Genomic DNA, 17,829 nt, shown 5'->3' with positions numbered 1-17,829 from the left:
AACCCATCTGCTGCAGCCCTCATTCCCTCCTGTATTGTATGAGAGCACCCTTTCTGGCTACTAATTTGCCCAGGGCTGCTAGGATTGCAATTATAGATATTCTTTGACTCCTAATTCCATTTTTTGGAATCTCTTCTGCTGAAAAAAATAATGTTGGAAACTAGCTGAGTTTGCAACATGAAGGGAAATGGCTAAATAAATGATGGCATAGTCATGTTAGAGAATTATATGTAGTCATGCTAGAAGGTTTGGAGAAAGGTGAAAAGGCATCACTCTTTCTACTGCTGCTTAGAGAAAACTGGCCCCCAAACATTAAAAGGTTAGCCCTGGCTGGTGTGGCTCGTTGGTTAGAGTGTCTCCCTCCCTGCCCCCCCTGCATGGGAAGGTCATGGGTTCAATTCCCAGTCAGGGAACACACCTGGGTTGCAGGTTGGGCCGGGTCAGAGGCACATATGAAAGGCAACGATCAATCACATTGATTTTCTCTCCCTCTCCCTCTCCCTTTCTCTTCCTCCCTCTCTAAAATAAAAATAAAATAAATAAATGAAATACTGGTTACTTTGAAACACTAGTTTTTCCAGGCTGTCATCATCCTCTTCATCATCTGGATTGTTCTTGGACTCCTCCCAGTCCTCCAGGTCGGATGTGACAGAGATCCCTCGGCTAAGTGAGCCCCTCTTCACGTTGGAGACCGTTACCTGCTCCGACAAGGGTATATCTTCGTCTTCTGCTGGTGGTGGGGGGCGGGGAGACAAGAGAGAGTGGGTGAAAAAGGAAAACGACAAAGAGAACTGCTGGTTGCTATCATCCTGGATCATCCAGCTCAAATCAACAAGAACTGCAGTTTCTCTGCCCAGAGTGCTTCTACATTTTAACATAAAATATCCCCAAAATTATTGCTCCAGAAAATTTGGAAAATTCAGAAAAGCAAAAAAATTATAAAATTCAGTTTCAAAAAGAGATATCGATAAAGAAATGGCGACAGAGGAATCGCAGCTTGGTTTTATGATACCAGTACAGGAGAGCTAGCAACCTCTCACGCGGTTAACTTTCCAAAACCAGTCTTGTACACACCGATTTGTAACCTGCTTTTCCCTGTAACTGTCATGGACACCTCCCCCTGCTGAGTGTTCACATATTGACTCTTGTCGGCCCAGCACCCCCCTCATCGCCCATCCCACAGCGCTTCAGGGGGTGCCTGCACGGGAGGGCTGGGATTGTATACATTGACGTCCACTCCCACCCCAGGGTCCAGGCATCCTCTTTGCTGAGGGTTTGGATTTGAGCCAGAGAGGTTGCCACGGTGGCGATGCGGCCTGCGACCCCGGCCTCCCCTGGACGCCGTATGGGAAGGGGAGCAGGATGGTCGACAGTGAGAGGGCAGGTGAGCAGAGGCTCGGGAAGCACTGGGAAGAAGCAGAGTGTCCCCTTCCCGGGCTCCTCAACAGGCCAAGGGGAGAAAGGAGCCCACAGCTGCCGAGTGGGATGGGCTGAGAGGGACGCGGCCCTTCCCTGACTTCATGACGTCCTTTGCACGTCACAGCCTCTCAGCTCTGTACCCCGGGCCACCAGGCAGCCCTGAGAGGCGATGTCTTTCCCTCCATCCACTTCCTGTGACCTCTCCAAGGCAGGGGCTGTTTCATTGATCTTTTCCCCCCAGCACTTCAGCTCAGTGCTTGCAACATAGCATGTTTGTGGGGGCTTATTGGCTCCCCTGAAGCTCATAACTGAAGCCCTAGCTCCCGAGCACCCCAGACTGTGACTGTAGTTGAAGACAGGGCCTTTCAAGGGCAGAAAGTGTCCCATCTGCGCACCCATACACCAGGGCTAACAGTACCACTTTGTAAGGATTAGAAATAAAATGCTTAAGGCACCTCGCGCCTGCCTGGCCCAGGGACCCTTCAAAGAAGCCAGGGCAGTGGTGGGAGCTGGCCCCTGAGAGGAGCTCTCACCGTTGTCCTGAGCCAGAGCCTCCAGGTATTTCGCCTTCATCTGTTCCTCCTTGGATTGCTTCATCTCCTTAAAGTACTCGTACACCTCTGAGGGCAGCTTCTCCCCAGGGACGCGGGGTGGCAGCAGCAGGGTGTTGTAGGAGTCGTAGCCCTTCAGCGACCGCAAGATCTGCGCGAGGACAAGGGGACTGCTGGTGGTCTCCCCGGAAGCCCCTCCCCACACCCCTCGGTGGTCTGCTCTCCCACCCGTCAGACCCCTGCGCCTGCCTGAGCAGGTGTGTGCAGAGGGCAGGGTGCTTCGGAGGGTCTAAAGGTTCGCTCAGCCCTGAACCTGGGGAGATGGGTCTTTATTTTGCTCCATTTCAGCCTAAATGGACATTTAATGTGTGGAAGAGAATTTTCTTCTTGTTTTAAATTTGTTATTGTTGTTAATCTTCACCCAAGGATATCTTTCCCATTGATTTTTAGAGAGTGATAGAGATAGGAAGAAAGAGGAGGTAGAGAGGAAATGTGTAAATGTGTATGAGGATTGTCAGATGAAATATGGAGGCCTATTTAAATCTGAATTTCAGATAAACAATGAATACATTTTTTAGTATAAATATGTCCATATTGTTGATCTGAAATTCAAATTTAACTGGGAAAACTGTTTTTTTTCTCCCCCTGATAAATGTGGCAACTTTAGTGTATGTGCATATTTATAAAATGAAGTCCTAGGAAGCAATTACTTCCCATCTGACCCAATTTATTGCTGCTGGCAAGTGCTGGAGGGACACCTGGCTCCACTGGTGTGAAAAAATCCATCTTGTTAGATAACCCTTCTCCAGGATCACCATTTTCAGGTGTTTGAAAACCACTGTTAATAAGGTCATTTAAAAATATATATTGAAGGACAAAGGGCTAAGGATAGTTAGAACCCTAATAAAGAAGAATGAAGAGAGAGGATTGCCATACCAGATATCAGGACTTACAAAGCGGGAGTAATAGATAGGGTGGTATTGATGTCGGATAGACAAATGGACCAATGAAATGGAAGAGAGCTTAGGATTGAGGTCAGTGTGGAAAGGAAGGAATGTTCCAGAGACTGGTTGCTGTGGAGACACCAAGCCTTGGCCAATGGCTTCAGCTGGGTAACTCTGAAGAGCCTGCTCCAGAGCTTCCTGTGCCGTCAGCTGAAGTCTCCGCTGCAACCTCTCACAGGTCACCTTTTTCTCTCCCAATTCTGCGTTCCTATTCTTTACAGGTGTTTTTCCCAAGAGTGCTCCCTAATAAACCTTCTGAATGCAAATCACAGTCTTAAATTCTGCTTTCCATTGAACTTGGCCCACAACAGAGGATGCTGAGCCAATGTAAGCCATTGAGCATTTCATAAATACCCAATGAAGAGATTAGATTGCCTTCAGAGGGACAGATTCCCATTCTGAGGGAAACTTCTGGACGCAGCATCTAAATCAGGTAGAGCATAAACACTGGATGTAAAGAAAGGAGAAGATTCAAAGACCAGTTGGGGGAGGGTCCTGAGGAAGCAGAGCCACCTTAGTTAGCTCAGCCAGTCCCAAATTCCTAACCCACAGAAAACATGAGATGACAAACGCCTAAGTTGCTCAGCTTGGCGGTATTTTGTTTTGCAGTAATAAATAACTAAGAAGAATCAGATAGCTAAGCATCAGACTTCAGGAACAGCAAAACTTCCTTAAAATTAAAAATTTCTGCTCTGAAAAAGACATTGTTAAGAGAATGAGAAAACAAACCACAGACGGGGAGGAAATATTGCAAAAGACACATCTGACAAAGGACTGTTATTTTAAAATATGTAAAAAAATTCTTAAAACTCAACAATAAGAAAACATACAACCTGATTAAAAAGTAAGCAAAAGACCTTAACAGATACCTCGCCAAAAAAGATATAATGATGGCAAATAAGCATATGAATAGATGCTCCACATTATATGTCATCGGGGAAATGCAAATAAAACAGCAATGAGTACTACTGCATATCTCAGAGAATGGCCAAAGTCCAAAACACTGACAACATCAAATGCTGGTGAGGATGAGGAGAAACAGGGACTCTCAATTATTGCGGACGAGAATGCAAAATGGTACAAGCACTCTGGACGACATGTTGGCGGTTTCTTAGAAAACTAAACACATTCTTACATATTGTGCTCCTTGGTATTTAGCAAAAGGAGTAAAAACGTTGTCTGCACAATACCCTGCACATGGGTGTTTACAGCAGCTTTATTCCGAATTGCCAAAACTTGGAAGCAACCTAGATGTCCTTCAGTAGGTGAGTGGGTAAATAAATTGCAGTACATCCAGACAATGGAATGCTATTCAGCGACCAAAAGAATTAGTTATCAAGTCACAAAATGACATGAAAGAAGCTTAAAATGCATACTATTAAGTGAAAGAAGCCAATCTGAAAAGGCTACATACTGATGATGACTATATGACATCTTGGAAAGGACCAAGTTATGGAGACAGTAAAAAGACCAGTGATTACCAGGGCTTGGAGGAGGAGGAGATTAATAGGCTGAGCACAGGAGATTGTTAGAGCAGTGAAGTTACTCTGTATGGTACTATAATGATGCGTAAATGTCATTATACATTTGTCTAAGCCCACAGCACATATAACATCAACAGTGAACTCTAATGTACTATAGACTTTGGGTGATTATCGTGTGTCAATGTAGGCTCATCGATTGTAGCAAATGTACATTCTAGAAAGGGATATTGATAATGAGGGAAGCCATGGAGTGTAGGGGCAGGAGGATATTCCAGTCTCTGTACCATCCCCTCAATTTTGCTGTGAACCATGCCGAAACCGGTTTGGCTCAGTGGATAGAGCGTCGGCCTGCGGACTGGGGGGTCCCGGGTTCGATTCCGGTCAAGGGCATGTACCTGGGTTGCGGGCACATCCCCCGTGGGGGATGTGCTCATCGATTGTAGCAAATGTGCATTCTAGAAAGAGATATTGATAATGAGGGAAGCCATAGAGTGTAGGGGCAGGAGGATATTCCAGTCTCTGTACCATCCCCTCAATTTTGCTGTGAACCTAAAACTGCTCTAAAAAAATAAAGTTTAAAAAAAATGAACATGAAGGAGAAACTGGAAATTATACAGCCCAGAACAAACAGAAAAAAGGAGCAGATTTAAACCCTAACATAACTATATTAAATGTAAGTGATCTAAATATAACAACTATAGGCAGAGACTGCCAGAGTGTATTAAAAAAAGACCCACTTATATGCTATCTACAAGAAACTCACTTCAAATATAATGACTGCTGCATACGTTCTTCACTGTTTGAATTTTTACCATTAGCATGTATTAATTTTCCAATTGGTTGTTTAAACGCACAATGAGATCACAAAGAGGTAATGAATTCTGCTCAGGGCAAGGGAAGCAGGTTAGAAAAGTCTACACAGTGATCTTAGAGTTGACCAGGAAGGGTTCAAAGGGAAGGAGAGGTAAAGGTCAGGGGCCAGAGGTCCTGGCAGAGAGAAGAGCACCCGTACCTGTCAGGGCCCAACACGGGTAGGAAAACGAAGATTGGTTGGGGCCTCTGCTCACCTTCTCTTCGATGAGATATTGCTGGTCAAATTCTAAGGAGTAAAATTCAATGGGAAAGTCACAGGGATTCTTCACCACCACCTCGGCCTCGTCTCCAGGCGCATAAGGCAGCAGTGGCCCCAGCTCCAGAATTGAAGGACTGAATTCCAAGCGTGGCTCTAAACCTTGCCCCTGTGCCAGCAGCGTAAGCTTCTGAGTACTACGGACAAGCTGGAACGTCAGGGTTTGACTGTAGAATTTCTGGAAAACATAAAAACAAAACAAGCATTGGATTTATTTCTGTTACACGCCATGTGAAACTGAAAACCACTAGGGTTGGGGTTGGGGTGGGGAGAGAACAAAATTTAGATGAAGAGAGAAATTTAGATGAAGAGAGAAAACTTTTCTTATGAAATTGCACGAGAGTAATTTCTATTACAGGATTAATAGTGCCTATTGCATGCCAGGTGCTGTATCAATGCTTTATCACTTGTAGAAGGCCCTCTAAGTGCCTTGCTCACATCCCTCAGACCTCCAGGGTACTCAGATGCCCCACTGCCACTCTCTGTACCTCTAGGTCTGCACCCCTGGGCTCCCACTTCATGGGCCTGGCTACCCATGGACAGGGTGGGGCACAGTGCGGGAGAAGTCACACCTCCTGGGAGCGGCCCTCAACCAGTGACTCTCAGGAGTTAGCTCCCTCGCTCCTGGGGAGGGGCAATTCTGAAATGAGCACTTTATATATTTTCTAAGTGTTTCCAGTGGGATTAAGTTCCAGGCTCCAAGGTAGCTGACGCACTCACACATCCTATTAGCTGCCTTCCTTTCCCTGACCTTTTTTTCTACGTTTCTATCGGTATTCCCTACACTTCTCAAATAATCTGTTTGCATTAAAAAAATGTCTCCAGGTTTGTTTCCTGGAGAATCTGAATGAACATATTGTCATTTTCTGAACACAGAGCTAAGTCATGGGTAATCAGCTACAGCATTCACTTCATCTGATACGATTACGATCCAAGTACCATTTGATAAGTGATGCCAGTGATCTTACTCTGGTTTCACTAAGGGACCTATTTAAAGACGTGGGTTCACAGGCCCCATCCCAAACTTCTATGTTTTAATTGCTTTTTATGGAAATATTGCTAAAACATTCATTTCCTTGTTTTCTAACACGGAGTATTCTGAACACATGTTATAATGCCTAGGAGTTGTATGTATGGACATCGGTGATTTCTCTGCTGCTGATGCTGACGGAGATATAGGTGCGGACTGTATGGGCTGCAGGGCAAACCAATTACTTGTATATAGCCAATAAATCCCTCTCCCAATCGGTGGAGGCATTTTTATTAACTTTGACCAATTCCAGTTCAATCTTTGTGGAATTTGCCCGAACAAAGAACTATATTTACTGACATTTCCCTCCATCAGTAAAACAACCAAAATCTTGAGTAGGCCCCTTGACAGTCTTAAGATTCTCTAACAATGAAAAACATATTAATTCTATTTACTTTTAAAAAGGGTTGGGGATATTTTTATAATAATAGAAACAGGGATTTTATTTTGTCTTATTTTAATTTTTTTTTGTTAATCCTCACCCAAGGAAATTTTTCCCATTGTTTTTTAGAGACCGTGGAAGGGAGAGAGGGAGGAGGAGAGAGAGAGAAAGAGAGACACGTCGATTGGTTGCTTCTTGCATGTACCCTGATGGGACCCGGGGACCAAACCTCTAATGCAGGTATATGCCCTTGACTGGGAATCGAACCTGTGACCCTTCAGTGCATGGGCCGACACTCTAACCATTGAGAACACCGGCCAGTCATAGAAACAGGGACTCTTATTTTAGAATCAGATATGAAGTCATTCACTTTTTTCTTTCTCACTGCAGATTCTTAAACATTTCCTCAAAGCCATTACCAGGAAAACCATAGGTATTCTAAAAACTTGCATGCTGTTTTCTTTTAAAAGAATTTTTAAAAAAAGTCTCCTAAATGCCTTAAGCTTTGAACAAAAGTCTTCACAGTGTAACCTTTTGAGATCCTCTCTGGTTCTAAGTTTTTATTGTTTTTACTATATTCTTTGTCAGAAGTAGCTTTGTGCTGTGGTATTCACAAATGAAGCGTTTGTGAGGCCCAGACAGTGTCTTCCGGGAGGTACTTATTATTATCAAAACTACTAATGATAATAGTTAATAGTTATTGAGACACTTACTACATACAGAGCAGTATGCTGTCCATTTTATTCACATTAATTCACTTATTCTTCATGACCCTACGAGGTAGCTATTGCAGTCGATAAGGTCTTACCTGAAACCCTGGGGACAGACACATTCAAATTCAGATTTCTATAGAGAACAGGTACCCCGTGTTACCCAAGAGCCTCAGCAGGGCCTGGGGCAGGTCCCCTGGAATCAAACACATTAATATTTCTGCATTGCAATGTTAGACTCTGCTAACAAAGTGGGATAAATAAAGGGTCTCACGTCCGTTCAGTTGAGGTTTTTCTGCCAAATGGGGTTGGGTCTGAAACTTAGGAAAACTTTCCCCAGTTTTTGGAGCTTATTTGGATTCAGAATTGCAATAGGGGATTCTTATTATCTTTCCTATTATCTGTGAGAAAACGGAAGTTGAGCGAGGTTAAGTAATCTGCTCAAAGCCACACGGCCTCTAATTGCAGAGGCCGGAGGCCATTCACCCAGGCCTGCTGGCAGAGTCGATGCGTCAGGGAGATGTGCTGATTGCAGAGTGTCATCTCCAGGCCACACAGCTCCGACGTGAACCAGAAGCACTGGCCATGTCATAATCAGAAGAGAAGGCACAGGTCGCTCCAAGCTTCCCTGGAGACCCAACGAAGCCTGGACTCTGAGTAAAGCTCAGAGATGCAAAGTCTGAATGGACCCGCACTTCTTTCCCGCTTACCTCTTCTTTGGGCATGAATTTCACTTGCACGTTGGCCTTCTCACCAGGATCCAAGACCCCGGTAGTGGGCTGGATCTCAAAGATCCGCATCTTTGGCTTGAATTCGGTATGGAGTTTCCGTCTTAAGTACTTTGGCATGTGTTTCTCCAGCTGGTTAATAAATATTAGACAATTAGATAACCATCTAGGGAAAATGGACTTATCCCAGCCTCTGCTCACTCCACCTGCATTTACTAAGTGCCTTCCCGGCATCAGGGAATGTGTAGATACCAGGGGTGCAAAGATGAATAAGACATTCGCCAGACGGCATGGCCTGATAGACCCTCAAGTGCCGAGCTAAGGAAGTAGATTTTATTCAGGAGGTGATGGCTGTCCCTGAAAGTCTGAGCAGGAGAGTGAAATGATGAGAGCGAACGCCTAGAATTACAAATCTGGCTGAAATGGAGACGGAAAAAGGGGATCAACGGGCCGCAACTCACTTACCTTGTTAAATGGCTTATGGCTGACGACAAACCATTCACAAGGAACTTGAAGAAGATTGGAGAGCTGAATAGTTTCCACAAGGCACTGCCCACACTGAATTGTGGCAAACTCCACTTTTTCACAAGACATTGTCATAGTGGGAATGGTCACCTGGGCTTGCAGACAGATGTGAACTGTTGGCCCTCCAACCACCTAGAGCGGCCATAAGATTGCTGTTAGCATAGCATGTGGCATAGGGTTGGGGGGGCGGGGGGAGAATCATGACTCTGAAATAGTAACTGAATCATCCCAGGGGTGATCGGCCAGCACAGCTGGGAGCTGGGAAGGCTCAGCTGGCCCCAGCGGTGCACCTTACTTTGATGGGCAGAATGGCTTCTTTGTTTCCCACAGACTGATTGGTCCCTTGCTGGTCAAATCTCACTTCAAATGTTTCCGTTTCGCAGTAAGGCAGATGCTTTACACGATCTAGCTCAGTACTAAAGCCTGGACCAAGACAAACAAAATTTCTTTGTGGGAAAGAGAAATAGCAAACAAGATCTGCTTTTGTTAGAAGCCCCTCTGGGGCAGGATGACCATTCAAAGACCCAATGAACGACCCGACAATTCTCTCCGCCGATCCCAGAAGAAATCCACACTCTTCTCCAGAAAGTCAGGACAGATGGCCTTGTCACTGTTGGAAATGACCAGGTGCAGTGGGAAAGGCCTCCCTGGCCTGGTTACCTGTGTCGTGCAGGATGCGCTTTTCCGCGTGGAAGGACACTGGCATGTGACTGGTGTTGGTGATCTTGATGATGTGGGATCGAGATTCGCCAAGGATCATGTGGCCAAAGTCTAGGATGTACTCCGGCAGCTGGATTCTGAAATGAGCAACAAGCTCTCCTTACCAGCCACTCTTCCAAAAGTGAGGGAGCACGAGGCTCTCTCCCATCTCCTGTGCACCATGCTATGCTCTGGAGTTGAGAACAATGAATGGCCCCAGGGGGGAGACCAGGAACCAGCTACGTCTTCCCTCAGAAGTCCATCCTGTTGTTTCAGCCATGATCTCAAAACACCTGCAAGGTGGGCTCTCAGGAACCTGAACCTGGGCCTGTCCACTAGGCAAAGCCGGAGGTTCCTGCCTGGTTAGCTGGATGCCAAAGGATAGCAGATACATGAGGGGAGTGGAGTGCATGCCTGCATGACCAACCATCATGCCAGGGAGCACTCTGCTGGGCAGCAGTGCTCGCTCCACTGGACTCTGAAACAAACAACACGGAAGGGCACTCACTTGGCTAGTCTGTGGCGACTCCGATGGCTGACTTCGTCCATGGGATCGTGGATAATTGTTTTCTGATGTTCCATGGTATAGTTTTGGACTATGAGTCGCTCTACTTCCATCTGGAGCTGAGCACTTAACTGGAGCAACAGAGAAGAGCAAAGGAGCAGACTTTTCTAGAACATGCATTCTCCGTGTGGGCAATATCACCCCTTAGGGTGATATGCAGTCTATTTGTGATATTAACATTTTCATGGGTGTGGGTGGAGTATGCAACTAGTACATCTATAGCATGAGTAGTCTCAGCTATAAAAAGGGGTGAACTACTGATATTGATGGATCTCAAGGGCATCATGCTGAATGAAAAAAGCCAACCTCAAAGATTACATACAGTATGATTTTATTTATATAACACTAGAGGTCTGGTGCATGAAATTCGTGCACGTGTGTGTGTGTGTGTGTGTGTGTGTGTGTCCCTCAGTGCAGCCTGCACCCTCTCCAATCCAGGACTGCTGGCTCCCAACTGCTCGCCTGCCTGCCTCCCTGATTGCCCCTAACCACTTCTGCCTGCCAGCCTGATCACCCCCTAACCACTCCCCTGCCAGCCTGATCGATGCCTAACTGCTCTCCTGCCAGCCCGATTGCCCCTAACTGCCCTCCCCTGAAGGCCTGGTTGCCCCTAACTGCCCTCCCCTGCAGGCCTGGTTCCCCGCCCTCCCCTGCAGGCCATCTTGTGTTTTGGAGTGATGATCAATTTGCATATTACTCTTTTATTAGATAGTCTTCTTGAGATCAAAGTATAGAGGTAAAGAACAGATTAGTGGTTGCTAGGGGCAAGGGATGGGGAGATTAGGGGTAGGTGTAGGATGTAAGTGCAAATAAAATAAAAAAGAAGGGAAGAGACTTCTTCCCATTCCCTCTTCTTAGAGCATTCACTTTAGAGAACTTGTTAGTTCTTTCTCTGCCTCTTTGAAATGTATGTAAATCTTTTTGAGGGCCATATAAGCCTCTTGTCAGCTTTACAACTCAAAGTGCCTTTCTTAAGGATCTGGGGACTGTTTCTTGATGTGATCATCAAGGAGGATGGAGCCCCTACTGCCCAGTTTCTTTCTTTCTTTTTAAAAAAAATATATTTTATTGATTTCAGATAGGAAGGGAGAGGGAGAGAGAGAGAATCAATGATGAGAGAAAATCATTGGTAGGCTGCCTCCTGCATGCCCCCTACTGAGGATTTAGGAAGCTGGGCATGTGCCCTTGACTAGAATCGAACCCGGGACTCTTAAGTCCACAGGCCGACACTCTCTCCACTGAGCCAAACCAGCTAGGGCTCTATCGCCCAGTTTCTGTGGGAGGGTGAGAGCCTAAAGTCAGAGAGCCCTGTCATAAAAATACAAGAAGTTTGGTTTTCTTTGGTTAAGCCAATTAGCTAACCCAGATGGTCACTCCAATTACCATGTGACTTTAGAATGAACTGTGTCTGACAAATGGTGCTGCCAAGTCTGCTAATGAGGACAAGTGATAGTTCTTACTTAAGGATTAATTACTGTTTTACTTGAAAACATTTCTGCAACAGGTTGCATCTGCTCAGCTACATATAAGAGGCTGAGATTTCTTCCTGTCATTGCAATCTCTTAGTGAACTGCCTGTGACACAGATCTCATTCTGGTTTAATAATAAGTTTTTTTTTCTTTTTCATCTATCTTTGTGGAGAGATTTTCTGTCTTGGAAGGAGATTTTGTTTAATTCTGTTTCCCCAACAAGCACAAGGATCCTTGTGGTGAAGGAGCAGTTCTGTGGTGGTGGTTTACACAAATCTACACATGAAAAAACCACAAACGCATCCCCCCACGCCCACACACCAGCACACATGAAATTGATGAGTAAGCTCTGCAGCTGGTACCGATGTCGGTTTCCTGATTTTGATGTTGTACTGTAGTTATGTAAGATGCTACCAATGGGAAAAATATTTTTCTCAACTTCCTGTGAATTATAATCATTTCAACATAAAAATGAAAAAATTTAATACCAAACTATTCAAAGAGATTAGGGTTTACATACACTACATGCATTTCATGGGGTATTAGGAAAAGATGTCTTGCTGGGAGTGATAGTGAAAAATGGTTGGAAAATCCTGTTCTGAAAGGTCCAAACCAGAAGGCCTGGGCCAAGCAGGAAAGGTTACTGTGTGAAGGGGCCTGTCATGAGACAACAGGGAGATGTGGGAGCCGTGACTATGTGTGCAGGAGCCTGCCTCGCCTCCAGGCATTCCCAGCCATCTTGATTCTAGAGCAGCAGAGCCCACCCTATGCCTGGCTCCTGAGCCACTTGTGGTCAGTTGACCACTGGCTTATGCAGGAGGACTAGCTTGCTCTGCCCCTGCCATCACATCCTCGGAAACCCCACCCCATGTCTGGAGGAACCGCCAGACACAACCATGCTAAGGTTCTGATGAGGAGCCACCTGGGAAGGCAGTAGCAGGTGGAGCTGCACCTCTGCCCTGAGGCAGGCCCGGGGTCCACTGGACAGACCTGCATTCAAACCCTACCTCTGCTCTTGCCTTGGAAATGCACTTCACTTCCATGAGTCCTCTAAAACTGAAATTAACATAATAATGGCATCTTACCCCCCTTCCCCCATTATGGGAGGGTTTAATGAAATAATAATGCAGCTCCGTAGCACGGCACAGGCCTGGTGTCAAAGTTCAATCAATGGTAGCTGTTGTTGTTAATTATGATTATATCCTTGGAACTAAGGCTCACGGTCAGTGTCTGCAAATAAGTAATTGCTGGTGGCCTGTGGGGCTCCCAGTCTCCCTAGTGATCCCCCTTTTTCCCATTGGAGAACCCCAGCTAAGCTCTCTCAGCTGCATACATCATCCTTCCTCAGGACACTGTTCTCACGCACATTTGCGTCTTAAAAGAAGGGCACAGAGAGAAAGCAGCCTTCGTGGTCAGGAACGGATGGTGAAGAGAGGGGTTTCAGGGAATGGTGGGAGGGGACACTTGGGGATTTTGTTTTCTATCCCACAGCGGGGCAGCCTTTATTTACAAGCTGGGTCCCTCCCTCCCTCAAGAGACCTCTTGGCTTGGATCCCACCTTGGAGGCACCACACACTCCTGACTGTCCCAGAGCCCTTTGGCTGTCCCTCTCCCCCACGTTGCTGGTGGGTGCCTGAGGCCTTTACCCTGAATTTATCTTCTTCCCTCATCCCTCAGTACACTTCCTGGGAAACTCCCTATCTCCTGTGATTACAGTGACCATCTGATAACTCTCACATCACCTTCTCCAACTTCTCTCTCTCCCCAGGTCCATAGCAGTGGGTCCAGCTCCCTATTGGATGCCTCTACTTGGAGGATGCACAGAAATCTCAGGTGTAATCACGGATACGTCTACTTGGAGGATGCACAGAAATCTCAGGTGTAATCATGGACCACTTGAACTCATTTCCCTGTCCCCTCCTTACGTTGTCACCCAAGCACATCACTTGAAAGTCACCTCCTCCTCACTCCAACATGCGATCAATCCCTGACCAACCTGCCTCCAAAATATTTCTTGAATTCACCCAATTCTCCCTACTTTCTGGGCCATCAGCTTTGTTGATGCTCAATTCTCCCTACTTTCTGGGCCATCAGCAGATTTAAAATAAAAGATGCAAAATACAATAATGCACGGCCTCTGTGGAAACACAGTGCCTTCCTGGGGCCCTCAGGATGAAGTTCACAACCCTCAATAGGTTCAATAGCGGGCTGCCTATCTCTTCAGGCTCATCTTGGTTCTCTAACCTCACCCCGTCTTTGCTATACCTTTTCCTCCTTCCCACGTCCTTCCTGCCCCTGGGCCTTTGCACATACTGTCCTTACGCCACATACATTCTGTGCAAAGTGAGGCTAGTCTTACCTTAAAAGGCTCATCCTCAGACATTTCCTCAGAGGTCTCTGAGTGACTCAATGTTTCATCTTTGTCTAATTCGTTTTCTAGGTTTTCTCTGGCCTGATTCAAGAAGATCTCATACTTTTCATTCCCTGTGGGGATTGGGAGGAGAAGAAAACCAGGATGGTTAGAAACATATGAATTATGTCCCAAACACAGACCCTTAGCTCAGGTTAAATAAAGTGAGGAGGGAAATGAACTCTTTTGGTGCCTCCTCTGCCATGTTTTCCCTGCTTTAGAGGACGAGGTCATTGGGGAGCGAGCTGGATTTGTGCCGGAGACCCCACTGAGTTTAATGCGATGATGCTTTAGGACCAGCTGGTTCTCAAGAAGCTGGTGGCAGTGACATCCTAAGCCGGTCTTACTAGTAGGTTGACCGCCTGGATCCCAGCTTACCTGGTACACTCCCAGTTCTAGCACGCACAGCTGCACAACGAGGGAAATCCCTCAGGCTGGACAAACCCAGACAGCTGGTCACCCTTTCAACTAGTTTTTGTGTGTATTAAATCTCAAGTTGCTTTAATGACAGCTAACTAAGCTACAATCCCCAGAATCAGGGAGGGCAGGCAAGTGGTGGAGAGGTTCCAGACCCCCAAGTTCACCAGGAAGCTGTGCAAGGCAGGCAAAGTCATTACAGTGCCTTTTAGGAAGCGACGGCAAGCCGGGGGACTTCGGGGAACGGCCCAGCTAACGGCACTCAGATTTCAATGATTTTAAAGCCTGTACTGGCCTGAGCATGTCTGCTGCCAGAGGAGGCCAGAGGAGGTCAGTGTTCAGCTTCCTTCCTGACAATTTTATGTGGACTTGGGCTGCCTTCTGCCCGCTGGAACTCTAGATGCTAGGATGCAACATGGCCTTCGTTTTACTAATGTTTGTGTTCATATTTCCAGAGAGCAGACTATTAGGATTTCATAGATCAGCGGTTCTCAACCTGAGGGTCGCGACCCCTTAGGGGGTCGAACGACCCTTTCACAGGGGTCGCCTAAGACCATCGGAAAACACATATATAATTACATATTGTTTTGTGATTAATCACTATGCTTCAATTATGTTCAATTTGTAACAATGAAATTGGGGGTCACCACAACATGAGGAACTGTATTAAAGGGTCGCGGCATTAGGAAGGTTGAGAACCACTGTCATAGAGGATCATCAACAGTTGAGTTAGTGACGTTGGGGGGTGGGGTGGCAGGAAAGGCGGAGGTGTGACGGTTTAGTCTGAAGCTGCTTAGGAGCTTGCAGAGGGACTCATGAAGAAGAGGGACGTTTCCACGGAGAAGAGTGAAGTTTCTCTGGCCTCTGGTCCAGCAAGAAAGAACCAGAGTCTACGGCTCTAACAGAGCGGATCACCTTCCGGATCTGCCAAGACAGAAATATTCTGGTACCGAGGGAGGCCAGATGCTATCAGGAAGTCTTGGCTAGAGACGTGGGCAGGCAATTAACAACAGTCTCAATGAGCTTCCAAACTCCGCCATACCGAAAAGGGACCAGAACCTTGGCTGCCTTTCAGCACAGTTTAGTTTTTGAGAATTGTACTCGGGGCAGTAAAATCAGCCTTCAGGTTCTCAGTGGGCACCTGTGAGGGTGCCACTGGGGAAGGACAACTCGGAGGGAGATTACAGTTGGAAGGAACATGCGCTGGAAGAAAAGGCAGTTGGAAGAGCAACTTCCTGAGGCCTCAGTGATGGCAACGTTGACCAGGGGTCTTAATGTGCGACTGCCAGGGCCACGTCTCATCTCACTGAACTCAGGCCTCCACGTCAATTTCAACTCTTGACTTTCTTGCAGCGGAGGAGTAACACAGGAGGGAACGAGTAGGGACCGCCCGGACAATGATGTGAGCAGCCTTCCACATTCCAGCAAGCAAAGCAAAATGCATATTTTGTCCCCCGTGGGGAACCACGGAAGCGGGTAGCGGTACCTTTGAGGTTTCTGGGAAGGTCGATGTAGATTCGAGGAAAGATTCCCTCGCCACTCAGTGTGATAGTGTCTGGGTCCAGGTGGGCGATCTGGACCTGAAAACTTCTTTGAAAGATCTCAGGTCCTCCAGGTAAGTAGTAAATCTTCAACTCCTGCTCTTTAAGTGAACTGATAAAACCCTGCGCAGCAGAAAGACCAGAGAGAACGTTCAAATTGGTACAATGGCCTCCTGCTCCTGGCGGCTTGATGGACTAGATAACCCCAAGGGCCTACGGTGCTGGGTATACTCCACTCACATTCCTCCCCCAGGATTTATTTTCATGATGAAAATTATTTTCATGATGAAAAAACGTCAACAAAAGTGCCTTAAAGCTGGTAGATCCACATACAATGTACAAGAAACTACTTCCTCCATTTGCTTTGAAAACCAATTTGGCCCATTGCAGCCTCCTGTTGTTTTCATACCTGCTAATGAAAAATTGCTCTTGTTGTAGTCAACGGACAGGAGGCCCTTAGCTTCAAGGAATCACAAGGGAAGTGTGAGGACATAAATAGAAATAAACTATCTTGCCCTAGCTGGCAAGTGATTGAGCATAAGCCTGCAGACTGAAGGGTCTTGGGTTTGATTCTGGTCAAGGGCGTGTACCTTGGTTGTGGGCTCCATCCCTGGCCCTGGTTGGGGTGTGTGTGCAGAAGGCAACCAATTGATGTGTCTCTCTCACATCGATGTTTCTCTCTCTGTCTCCCTCCCTTCCTCTCGTTCTAAAAATCAATGGAAAAATATCCTTGGGTGAGGATCAACAACAACAACAAAAGAATAAAAAGGAAAAATCTATCTTATAATTATGAAAAAACACCCATGGGGTTGTATTGTCTTTTTCACTATTGGACCCCTGGTGCTTGAATGGTGCCTGGGGAATGCAGGACTCCGTCAATACTTGTTGAGTAAATGAGTGAAGTGCTTGGATTGATTTATTTTTCCTGCTTCTGAGAGCTCTTTAATTTTAATTTTAAAAATATCACTCCCATCATCCTGGCCGTGAACGTTTAGTGCAGCGGTTCTCAACCTGAGGGTCGCGACCCCTTTGGCGGTCGAACGACCCTTTCACAGGGGTCGCCTAAGACCATCCTGCATATCAGATATTCACATGACGATTCCTAACAGTAGCAACATTACGGTTATGAAGTAGCAACGAAAATAATTTTATGGTTGGGGTCACCACAAGATGAGGAACTGTATTTAAAGGGCCAGAAGGTTGAGAACCACTGGCTTAGTGTAACGTGACCTGGCTCTGGGTTGTCTTGAAGGTTTGAATTGGGGCTCCTCTGACCATCCTCAGGTGGCTACTCACTGAGAGAGGCAGGATGAGTGGCACTCCGGGCATGAGGCTGTCTGGCGAAGACTGGTCATTGGTCAGCACCCTGAACTCGAAGCCGACTTTCCCCGTGTTCTTCAGTGTGACTTTAGTCTCTGTGATCCGGTCGAACAGCTTGAGGAGGAGGAGGAAAACAGTGCCCCCTGCGTCACCGTCCTTTGGGATGCTGCCGTCATCCTAACAAAGGTGGCTGGACAAACATGCCTCACAGGCACGGATTTTCTCTCTCAGGATGTAGACGCTGCCAGTCCTCATTTCAGTATCACAGAAAGGTGCCGACTAGCTCTACCTGAGTGCTCCTAACAACTCATATAGGTCAGTATGACTGTGGGGTGAGCATCTCATCTCCCCAGCCTTCAGTTTCTTCACCACAAAGACCTCATATTGGAGGATCTTAAAGTAAGCTTTTCTACACCAAACCAAGATTTGCTTCTTCTTCTTTTTTT

At 46.4% G+C, this 17,829-nt stretch overlaps 1 protein-coding gene across 1 annotated transcript in view; it reads right to left on the bottom strand.

The window, feature by feature from the left end:
• HYDIN (HYDIN, axonemal central pair apparatus protein) overlaps positions 1-17,829 on the bottom strand; it is a 330,325-nt gene that overhangs the window by 86,784 nt on the left and 225,712 nt on the right. The window contains exons 29-39 of the mRNA XM_023756097.1: positions 17,360-17,497; positions 16,009-16,186; positions 14,055-14,179; positions 10,170-10,297; positions 9,623-9,759; positions 9,258-9,385; positions 8,903-9,094; positions 8,420-8,569; positions 5,526-5,765; positions 1,953-2,121; positions 560-727 (exon numbers count right to left, since the gene is read on the bottom strand). Coding sequence (XP_023611865.1) covers positions 560-727; positions 1,953-2,121; positions 5,526-5,765; positions 8,420-8,569; positions 8,903-9,094; positions 9,258-9,385; positions 9,623-9,759; positions 10,170-10,297; positions 14,055-14,179; positions 16,009-16,186; positions 17,360-17,497 — 1,753 coding nt within the window. The remainder of the gene's footprint in view (positions 1-559; positions 728-1,952; positions 2,122-5,525; positions 5,766-8,419; positions 8,570-8,902; positions 9,095-9,257; positions 9,386-9,622; positions 9,760-10,169; positions 10,298-14,054; positions 14,180-16,008; positions 16,187-17,359; positions 17,498-17,829) is intronic.

Source organism: Myotis lucifugus, unplaced genomic scaffold (genome assembly GCF_000147115.1).
Source record: "Myotis lucifugus unplaced genomic scaffold, Myoluc2.0 scaffold_88, whole genome shotgun sequence".
NCBI classification, from domain to species: Eukaryota; Metazoa; Chordata; class Mammalia; order Chiroptera; family Vespertilionidae; genus Myotis; species Myotis lucifugus.
The sequence above is the reverse complement of the archived record's forward strand: the minus strand, read 5'-3'. Positions and strand labels throughout refer to the sequence as shown.